Source organism: Pantherophis guttatus, chromosome 7 (genome assembly GCF_059756535.1).
Source record: "Pantherophis guttatus breed Tessera chromosome 7, ASM5975653v1, whole genome shotgun sequence".
NCBI classification, from domain to species: Eukaryota; Metazoa; Chordata; class Lepidosauria; order Squamata; family Colubridae; genus Pantherophis; species Pantherophis guttatus.
In genome coordinates, this window is record NC_142069.1 from 18747520 (window position 1) to 18759071 (window position 11552).

General features: G+C 39.2%; 1 protein-coding gene across 4 annotated transcripts; it reads left to right on the forward strand.

Annotated features, from left to right (window-relative positions):
- The first annotated feature begins 392 nt into the window (after positions 1-392).
- Positions 393-11468, forward strand: ETFBKMT (electron transfer flavoprotein subunit beta lysine methyltransferase). 4 transcript variants are annotated; one of them, XM_034403406.3, is made up of 4 exons: positions 393-621; positions 5900-6402; positions 9573-9703; positions 10666-11468. In XM_034403406.3, exons 2-4 carry the CDS (start codon positions 6086-6088, stop codon positions 11007-11009), a joined length of 792 nt encoding a protein of 263 aa, XP_034259297.1. In that variant the 5' UTR covers positions 393-621; positions 5900-6085; the 3' UTR covers positions 11010-11468. The 4 variants fall into 4 exon arrangements, with proteins under 4 accessions (XP_034259297.1, XP_034259298.1, XP_087729220.1 ...); XM_034403407.3 differs by having other exon boundaries at positions 401-621; positions 5938-6402; XM_087873094.1 differs by lacking the exon at positions 393-621 and adding an exon at positions 1202-1535 and having other exon boundaries at positions 5938-6402.
- Positions 11469-11552: the final 84 nt, after the last annotated feature.

Here is an 11552-nt window from a genome sequence, read left to right on the forward strand (position 1 = left end):
ATCTCTACACATTCATAATCCCAATCCTATGCAGGGAACCGGGGTGGGGGGTGGGTGGGAGGGGAAGGGGTGGGCAAATATGGCTCTTTTACAACTTGTGGACTTCAACTCCCAGAATTCCCCAGCCAGCATGTTCGTTCATTTGGCTGTCTCAGGAATTCTGGGAGTTGAAGTCCACAGGTTATAAAAGAGCCACATTTGCCCATGGGTCGAATCTAGACCACAGGGCGAAAAGCAGCTAATAGGATTACAAACCTAATCCTTCCAGTTCCCAATTGAACCCGAGGCCTTTTGAAAAGCAAGGCGCCGTCGGGATTGCAGCGGCGGGGCTTCCAATCGCTTTGTCGGCATGTCCGCGGAAGGCGGCTCCTTAAATGGAGAACCGGCCTTCGATTTGCCTTCGTCACCAGCCAAGTTTAAAGAAATTAGGACTTCAACTCCCAAAGTTCCCTAGCCAGCCAAATGAACGAATATGCTGGCTGGGGAATTCTGGGAGTTGAAGTCCACACGTCTTAAAGTTCCTGGGGTCGAGAAACATCCAGATCTGATTCACAAAACGAGGGAGAAACCGGGATCTTTTCCGATACCTGCAACGTTTAACCAATCTCAGAATCAAGCCAGGTCAATTTTACCTTCAAATTTTATAACTCCGAATTAACGAGAATTGGGATTGTTTGGTTGTATGTGTGTGTGGGAGGTGTCGCATTGTTAGTGTAACCTCCCTCTCCCCCTTTTCCCCAAATAATTTGAATATATTTATAAAGCATAAAGGAAGAAACCACATTTGTATTCACTGCGGCTCCAGGCTGATTTTTGCCCCCCTTAGTCTTCAAATTCACTATATCTATCTATCTATCTATCTATCTATCTATCTATCTATCTATCTATCTATCTATCAATATTATTTTATTGAAAAGACAGTGCCATGTCAGGATAACAATGTAAATAAAGCAGAGCCAGAGAGAAATCAATGGTAAATCTTAACATACAAGCTAATAACTATAACTGTGCTATGTTAACAGTAATTACAGTAATCCAACCAAAAAGAAAAAAAGGAAAAAGAAAAGAAAACTTCAACTAAATTTCTATTTACATTAGCTTACTACAAATTTTCCATATTATATCCATAGTTTTATACATCTTTATTTTTTTTAAAGACACATTTTTTTTCGTCAAATATTTTCCCTCTTGACAAGAGAAAGGAAGCTGGAAGTGACTAGGGAGGGATTAGAAATTATTGGCCTAATGTACTGACGCTTTGCATTTTACATGTGAATTTAATCCACACGATGGTCTATAAACAACTCTTAAGCGTTTTATAATGGAATACAGAAAAACAGCGTTTGAATTCAATATAAGTGGGACATAATGGGTTAATCTCTTGTTTTGTCCTCATTCTGGTCTTTTCTGAGAGACAGCTGCTTCAACCCAAAGAAACAAAAGTCTTGTACAGAAGCTTGAGAAGCTAATTCATATTTATAGCTGGGTACAATGTATAATTTAGCCCTGCTTCCTTCTGATGGTGGCTGTGTCTGGTGAGTTATGGAATGCAATGGAAACCATGAATGTAGAAGAGAGTTCGGCTTGTGTGCTTGTACATCCATCACTGTGAGGAATGCTTATTGATGGAAGATCTGAAGGAAAGGTCAGAAATCTCTGTATTCTAGGACCCTCTTCTAACTTTGGCTTCTTTGGCCTTTATCTGGGTACATAACCATTAAGGCATTGAAGTTAGCTAATTGTTCATGCATAGAGAGGAATAGAAACAATTTCGCTAGCTAAATCCCTAGCAAACGCTTGCTGAAACAGAACCCCAAATGTAGACATGGGACAAGGCGTGAACAGGAAATCTGGGGAGTTAATAAAGGAGAATATTCGTAGCTCAGGGTTGACATGAGGGGTTCTTGGTGCTCACTGAGCTTTTTTTTTTTTTAATTTGATTTATATGCCGCCCTTCTCCAGAGACTCAGGGCGGCTTACAATGTGCTAAGCAATAGCCTTCATCCTTTTGTATATTTATACAAAGTCAACTTATTGCCCCCACAACTGGGTCCTCAATTTACCTACCTTAGAAAGGATGGAAGGTTGAGTCAACCTTGAGCCTGGTAAGATTCGAACCTGCAGTAATTGCAGGCAGCTGCAATTAATAACAGGGTGCTTTAGACCACTGTACTACCAAACTTGCTTATTTTCTTGCAGATGTTTCATTACCCAAATTAGGTAACGTCTCCAGTGCTATCGTGAGCCTCAATCTGTGCTTAAAATACATTTTGAACTAGATGATTGTGCTAAAATATGAATATTTTTGCTGAATACATAAAAGTAATGCTATGTTGTGTGAAAAGATGAATTTAAAGGGGAAGGGACTGCTGTGCTACTTGTTACTGGAAATGAGGGGCAAATGTGCTGATGATTGCTAGACATTGCAAATGCAAGGTAAGCAGTATTAATAAACCTTGATAAGATCATAAGATGATCTGAGAGGAGCTGGCTTAAGGTGAGTTTATGGAGAAGTACCTATAAAAACTATAGGTAGTCCTTGATTTATAACACTTCATTTATTGACCGTTTGAAGTTACAACAGCACTGAAAATAGTGACTTTTCACATTTATGACCGTTGCAACAATCCCCATGGTCACGTGATTTACATTCAGGTGCTTGACAACTGACTCCTATTTATGACGGTTGCAGTGTTCAGGAGTCATTTTGTGACCTTCTGACAAGCTAAGTCAATGGAGAACCCAGATTCACTTAACCACCATGTTACTAATTTAACAACAGCACTGATCCACTTAACAAATGTGGCAAGAAAAGTTGTAAAATGAGACAAATTCACTTAACAGCATAAATTTTGGGCTCAATTGTGATTGTAAGTTGAGGACTACCTGTACTGTTGGGAGTGGCCTTTGCACAGGCCTAGTGGGAATGATCCCTCCTTCTGTGCAGAATAAAGCTTTTGCAAGACTCCATCAGTTGTTCTCAGGAAATGACATGATTTTTGATGCCTAGCAAGAACATAGATCAGGGGTGTCAAACTCGTGTCATCATAGTGGTGTCACGTGATGTATTGTGACTTTCCCCCCCTTCACTAAACGGCATGGGCGTGGCCAGCACGTGATGCATCTGGACTGCGGACCGCCAGTTTGACACCTCTGACATAGATAGATTTTCTCCATGAAGATCTATTCATAATAGTTTCCTAATGGTGCCACTGTCCCCGAGTCCAGCCACTTTGCTGCTAGTCATCCTCTTCTTGCTGGCTGGGGAATTCTGGGAATTGAAGTCCACACTGCTTCAAGTTGCCAAGGTTAAGAAACAGTGCACTAATGAATAGGATAAAAATTAAAAAAAAAAAAACTTTATGTCCTTTCTGCCAGTCAGAAAATCCCAAAGATACGTTGGGGAGCAAACCCTCTCATATTTCCAATTATATGTGTAATGATGTTCCACCTCATGGAGGTTTCCAACCAGTGTATGTAGACTCCATAATTAATCACATCTGGATCACACAGATAACTTTGTCTCACTTGATTTTTGCCAAAGGAAAGGAGGGTAAGTTTATCTGATCTTGTCCTTGGAGTGCTTTACCTCCTCTTGCCGAAGATAAGACCACCCAAGGTTAAGGAATATTTTTTTTTTAATTTTGTGTATTGAAGGTGAGAAAGATCACCCCATTCTATACCTTGTTTCATTCCACGGACAGGATAAAATAGAGTTAACAAGAATAACAGAATAGAACAGAAAGGATTTAACTCATGTCTAAAATAAATACTTGCTTAATACTACATTTTCAATCATTACCAGCCAGTTTGGTCTAGTGGTTAAGGCACCAGGCACAGGGAGACTGTGAGTTCAAGTTCCTCCTCAGCCGTGAAAGTCACCTGGGTGACTTGGAGCCATTCTCTAAAGCCCAAATTACCTCACAGAGTTGTTGTTTTGGGGGAAATCGGAGAAGGAAGGTGTATTTGAATATGTTAGTATTCAAATACACCTTAGTTAGTAAAGGTGAATATTTAATTAATTAAACGGGAATATAGTGTTTTATAGACTAGAGGTCTCCAATCTTGGCAACTTTATGACTTGTGGATTTCAACTCCCAGAATTCGCTGCTGAGGAATTCTGGGAGTTCAGGGTGAAATCCTCCTGGTTTGGACCGGATCGCCCGATCCGGTAGCGAGGGAGGCAGATGGTTCGCCCGATCCGGTAGCGAGGGAGGCGGATGGTTCGGAGAACCGGTAGTAAAAATCCTTGCCCGCCCCCCGATGCCCAGCTGAGCCGCACAATCATCAGAGGCTTTTTTTTTAAAGCATTTTTTCTACAACCTCTTTGGCTGAAAAAATGCTTTTAAAAGTAAAAAAAAAAGCCTCTGATGATCACACGGCTCAGCTGGGATCGTCAGAGACTTTTAAAAGCATTTTTTCTACAACCTCTGTAGAAAAAATGCTTTTAAAAGCCTCTGACAAACCCAGCTGAGTTGCCTGATCGTCAGAGGCTTTTAAAAGCATTTTTTTACAACCGCTTCAGCCGAAGAGGTTGTAGAAAAAATGGTTTTAAAAGTAAAAAAAAAAAAAAAGTTGGCCATGCCCACTCAGTCACATTACACCCCCCCCCCCACCAAGCCACGCCCACAGAACCGGTAGTAACAAATTTTACATTTCACCACTGGAGTTGAAGTCCACAAGTTGTAAAGTTGCCAAGGTTGGAGATCCCTGATACAGACTATGCACCTAAAGGAAAAGAAAGAGATACATGTAATTTCTCCTCTCCAGGTAAAACCAGCATCACTGCATCTAGTTGATCTCTTCCAGTTCTTGGATCATCAGGAAATCTCGAAGTTATAAATTAAACTAGGATGTTGGCCGGGGGGGACCCTTAGAATTCCATTTTGCTGCCAAGAGAATGACATGAATATGTCCATGTAGCTGTTAAGCATCAAGGTTGTTTGGAAGAAGATTTTTATGTTCTAAAATAAGAAACCCGTAAGGGAGGAGGTGGAGGTAAAGAACTAAAAATGAATTGAATGGGATTTAAAAAAAAAAAAAGCCGCCTTTTTTGTGTTCTGGAAATGCACATTTTTTATTTGATGTTTACTTTCTCCATGCTCCCTTTCAATGAGATTTTCATGTGGTCTTTGAACTACACTCCCAATTCTTGATTCTGACCCAAATAAAGCATTTGCAAGTTACATAAGTACAACAAAGACATCAGAGGTGGGTTTCAGCAGGTTCGGACCAGTTCTGGAGAACCGGTAGCGGAAATTTTGAGTAGTTTGGAGAACCGGTAGTAAAGATTCTGGCTGGCCCCGCCCCCATCTATTCTCTGCCTCCTGAGTTCCAGCTGATCGGGAGGAAATGGGGATTTTGCAGTAACCTTCCCCTGAATTGGGGAGGGAATGGAGATTTTACAGTATCCTTCCCCTGCCACGCCCACCAAGCCACACCCACAGAACCGGTAGTAAAAAAATTTGAAACCCACCACTGAAAGACATAATTATCTGTAGTGGATTTATAATGGAAAGAGAACCTGCTGGTGGAAAACTAGGCAAACGTTTCTATCTGTAATAATCAGGAAGACGTGAGACCAAAATTTAATTTACGCTATTCATAACAAAGTCAGTGATGGGAATATAGGTTTTGCAAGGAAGAGATTCAAAGTTCAAAAATATTCCGCCACTCAGAGAATACTAAACAGGGTGTACTAGTGGCCTTAACAAAAGCCTCCATCCATGTTTTTAAAACAATTCAGAGAGGGCTAGTTAAATAAGTAATAACAATATAAATCAGGAACAAGAATAATATCATTTATATACAAAAGCACAGAAAAGCACAGCCTTAGTTCTCATTTAAGTAATTAACCTATGACAATCTGTGTAGTAAACTTCTGTTCTTTTCTTTTCAGGAACCAAAAAAAAAAAAAATCTGTTCGTCTGTTTTCAGGAACATTGCCCATTCTTTCTGAAAGCCAGAATTGTGAGAGGTCTTCATTCCCAAACTGACATTAGAGAATCTTGACATGCTCCAGGCAAATATTTTTAAAGATCTATTTTGAAGTTGGGAGGACACTGGCCTAGAGGGAAAAGGACACATGGTTTTCCTCGGCTGGAGAAGATTGCTACACTTTTGTGGTAGGACCAGCCTTAGAAAAGACTTGAAGCAGAAACAGAGAGGCTGTTTGGTTTGGAGGTGCTACCGTGGAGGAACTTCAGGAAGACATATAGATCCTGAGCTGAGAATGTTTCTAGAACAGAATACTGAAATCATTGACAGTGGGAACCTGACCCCAGAAATAAGATTACGTCTTCTGACCCCTAATTGCAGGTTTTGGCATGACAAAGCTGCTTTGTGGCCCTATGGGGAGCCCTACTGGGCAATGTACTGGCCAGGAGGCCAAGGATTATCCAGGTATAAAACACCAGAAGACTGAGATTTACCTTCTGTGCAATCAGTTTAATAGGAAGCTGGCTAAATGATGCTATAATAGCATGCTAAAGCATAGTCTAGGGACTCGGTGGCTAAAACTCTGAGCTTATCAATCGAAAGGTCGGTAGTTCAGTGGTTCGAATCCCTAGTTCCGCATATCAGGGTGAGCTCCCATTACTTATCCCAACTTCTGCCAACCTAGCAGTTCGAAAGCACGTAAAAAATGCAAGTAGAAAAATAGGGACCACCTTTGGTGGGAAGGTAACAGAGTTCCATGCGCCTCTGGCCTTTAGTCATGCCACATGACCACGGAGATGTCTTTGGACAGTGCTGGCTCTTCAGATTGGAAACAGAGACGAGCACCGCCCCTAGAGTTGGGAATGACTAGCACATATGTGCGAGGGGAACCTTTACTTTTACCTAAAGCATAATAAAAACAACTCACCTGGTTTCCCCTAACATTATTATTATAAAGCCTGAAGCATATTAATATATAACAGGTTCCTTATCCCAAGTCACATAGGACTTTGTTTCTCAGTTCTACTGATACCCTGAATGAGTTTTTTCAAATAAATTGCCCTTCAGTTTGTCATCTGAAACAGTTCTCAATACTGATCATGTTGAGTGGAGAATTCTGTGAGTTGAAGTCCACCCATTGGGAAGATATCCAAATTGAGAGAGGTGAACTGAGCAATAAACTCACTACCTGTTGGATTTGCATACCACACTAAGATACAGATGAAGTCGATGCAAACCCAGCCTAAATGTCATAAACAATACTGGAATGGTGTCCCAAATACGGACTGGTTGCCAGTGTTATTAGATTAACAAAAAAACTATATGCTATCTATCATTACCCCTAGTTATTAAATTAGCTACAGCATTGTGGACTGTTGAAGTTTCCAGGTACTTTTCGTAGGCCACCTGTTACATTGTTCGAATAAATTGAATTTATTGCATAAATCATTGTGCTGGATTATGATATCTTCTGGAGCAGTTGAGCCCTTCTGAAGTCATACATCCAGGTTAAGGAGTGGATTTGGAAGTATAAGTCTTCAGAGACAATATAGCTACATCCATACTAGGCTTAATGCCTGTTTCAATAATTGTGAGAATGACAATCTCAGAATTGGTGCCTACAAATCTCGGAATGAAATAGAAGCAAATAAAGTAAAGTCTTGAAAGATTTTTATGATCTCATGTCACGTCACAAGATCTTGGGTTGAGTTTGTCAAATTCTTTCAATTTTTCAGTCCTGAGGTTCTAAATTTCTACCCCTTTTATGAATGCCATAATTGGGTTTTTTTCCCCCCCTATTCCCAGAACCATTAGGAAACTTTAATTGGTGCTAGCTAGCTTCATGCTTTTGTGTTACTTGAAAGTACGATGTTTTTCTAAACAAAGAAAGTCCTGTGTAATCTGCTGGTTAAGGTGTTCAACCGGAAGCCAGAAGGCTGAGTTGGCATCCTTGGGCTCATTGCTCTTTCTGAGCCCAACCTATTGCACAGGGTTGTTACTGTGAAGACAAGGTAGAATGATTGAGCAGTTCCTGTGCAGGACATCAATCTAATAAATAGCAATAGCATTTAGACTTGTATACCGCTTCACAGTGCTTTACAGCCCTCTCTAAGCGGTTTACAGAGTCAGCATATTGTCCCCAACAATATGTCATCCATCTGTTACTTTCAATTCCTTATTTCTTACTGTTTCATCCTTCTAGTTCCAAATGTACTCATGAAACCGCCTATTTTGCAAAATGGTATTGCACAAATTGCAGCTGCTTATGGTAGCAAAATTACAAATAGTTCTTTTACATTATGAAATCATCCTAGCTGAAGACTTTGGTTCATGTCTCTATCCTGGGGCCTGCTATCATCCACATAGGCCTTATTCAATCTAATAGATCAATAGGCTATATTTTCGTTTCCCACAACTCCTTTTACAGGGTTTTCTTTTTTTTACAATTTCTCTATTTTTACATATGTATTCTACACCTGGTCTTTGCTTTTACTTATATTGACCACCAGATGGCAGTATGTGACCAGTTTTGTCCTATTTAGGATTTACAAGCTGAACCCAGTTAATACTGCCCCTGGTGATCATTGTAGGTAAAGCACCACACCACAATAGTTTTCGTTTTGAGAAATCTCGGAGAATCATGAATTTGGAAAAGAGGTGACCTTGCACCTCCTACCCAGGATAGAGGTACCGAGACCATCTCAGTGAAATTGCTGTCCAACCTTAGTTTGAAAACTAAGCACCCATTCCTCCAGGAAGCAGGCTTAAGTAGCTTCACAAGTTAGGAAATTGTTGCCTTTCAATTTGTGTTTCAGCCATGAAATCCACTCCGCTCTTGGGTATTATACAAAATAAATCCACACCCTTTTCTCTGTGACATTTAAACAACGGAAGTTGACTATTGTTTCTTGTCGTGGCCATCTTTTTTTTTTAGATTAAATGTATTTTAGTTCCTTTAACTGTTTTTCACATGATTCAGTTTTTTAGCCCCTCATCATCTTTGTTAGTCTTTACTCTTTCCAATTCCTCAGGGTCTTTCTTGTATTATATTGACCAGAACGACACCCAGTATCCTGGGTATATTGAGATGACCACTGTAGTATTTCCTGTTATGTTAATTAGTTGTGTTGATACAGCTCAAGCTTTTATTGGCTGTAAGCCTAGCTTTTGTGGCATAGTTTCTGAGGTAGCACAATTCATGGAAGCAAATCAATTATTTATTTATTAAGTAATAATTAAAATAAATATGGCTTAATACACTATCTTTATAATATATTAAGACATCCTTCTACTTATGAATTCCAGAGGTGGCCTTCATGGTCCCTTAGCATTAATCAAGCTCCTGAATTTTCAATGATATCCAAAGGATGAAAAGCTCACTCTCTTGAAGTTCAGCTTGACGTGTGGTTTGTAAAAATAAAAATTTGTAACAACCATAATTTCTCTTGGTCACTCTCATACAATTTCAACCTAGTTGATGATAAAACACTTTGGTATTAAAAGATGAAGTTTTTAGCATTTTGCTGATAGATGTAAACTTCAGATCAAATTGAGTTAAGGCGTTTTGAAATGAGCTGATTCCGTAACAGACTTTGCAAGATTGATTTTTAATTTTTACTATTCTTCATTTTCAGATACCTTCTTGATAATCCAAAAGTGGTCCAGAAGAAGAAAGTTCTGGATCTAGGAAGTGGTTGTGGAGCAACAGCTATTGCAGCTACACTAAGTGGAGCATCACAAGTTGTTGCAAATGATATTGACCCTGGTAAGCTATTTTCTACCAAATGTAGGACAAGCTAAGTTCATTAGGGTAAACCTACAGGGTCAAGCATGTTTTGAAATCCAAAGGTCTACATAGATATACATAATGGTAACTCAGGATTCTTAAACTATGGTTTGTTCAACAAGCTCACACATAATAGAATTATAATCACAAAGGGAAGTGGGTAAAAAGAAAAAAGAGACAATGCTGAGTTATGATGGAATTCATATCTCAAACCAAGCTAACAGGCTATATGATGGTTTAATTTTATACGTCATACGTGCCTTTAAAATAGGAGAGCAGCGCCAAATCTCCTTCAACAAATATGTATTTTTTTGACTCTCATATGGAAATAGTACTAGAAATGCTGGTGTCTGTACCTGGTAGGTTCTGGAATGAAGTAGTATTTTTCAACCTTGGCAGTTTTTAAGGATTTCAGCTCCCAGCTGGTTGGGGAATTCTGGAAATTGAAGCCCACACATCTTAAAGTTACCAAGTTTGAAAAACACGGATATAAAGAAGGCTTTCAAATACCTAATTCTCCCATCTGGAGATACTTGAGGCCAATGGAACTATGGTGTCCTCCATAGGAAACCTATCATTTGGTCTTATTTTGAAGTCTTGCATTTAAAAATGATAATCAGAGACAGCAGTGTTATATGTAGAATGCATTTTATTTAATGAGAATGAAGTGGGAAGGCAAGCGGCAAGCATATTTTTTACTAGGAACTAGAACATTACCTTGCATCAGATTTTCTCCAGGAAATGTAACCTAAAATTTACATTTGCAAGGTTACATCAAAATGTCAAGTCAAAATTGTCAGCTCTTTCCTGTACCCTTCCTACAGCAGTTGAAAAAGAAAAAACATTATACCCAATGTTTTAATTGTACAAAGTTAATTGTTAATTTGGGATTTTGAGAGAAATAATGTTGACATTGATCTTTTATTTTCTTGGTACCTCAGTTGCAGCTGCTGCCATGGTGCTTAACTGTGAACTGAACAACATAGATCCCATCCCTGTCTTAACAGAGAACCTGATTGGTACAGATATAGGCAAGTGGGACCTTATTGTCATAGGGGACATGTTTTACAGTGAAGAACTTGCAGACAGCCTCTCTGAATGGTTGAAGAAGTGCATCCAGGATGATAAGACTGAACTGCTGATCGGGGATCCTGGCAGACCCTATTTTGTGACCAACCAAATTCAGAGAATGTTGCACAAAGTTAGTGAATATGCTCTCCCTAAATCATCACCGGAAGAATACAATGGTTCAATCAAAACTATTATCTGGAATTATCAGCCTTAATTTTTCAGAAGTCTTGGAAGTATTAAATCAGTTGATGTTACTTTGAATCTCTTGAATTCCAGTTCTCATACATTGAAATTTTAGCCTCTATCACTATGTATATTCCAATGTGTTTAGAACACTTTATTTGCAGCCAGTAAGAGACAACAGTATGAAAAACTTTGCCTGTGGTTGAAAATGCTTTATTGAAAAAATATACACAATACTGCTTATGCGAATTAAAATAAATTTTATTTGTAGAGAGTGGCCTATCAACAGCAGTTTTATATCTAATGAAACTCCTGAATTCAGGCACTATACCTGATAGCTAGTTGTTGGTCCTGGGTAGTCAGCGGATGACCCATCTAAGAAGGGGGGGAAACCTTGGGACAGTTTGCTATATTTTGATCTCCGGAACATTGTCTTCTTTTGATACTATTCTATAATACACGCCTCTATGAGAATAAATGTTTGATCTTCGATTGTTGGTTTTTATCTATCATGTCTGGTCAACCACTCTAGCACATATTTGATGTAACATCCTGGTCTGAAATGGAATATCAT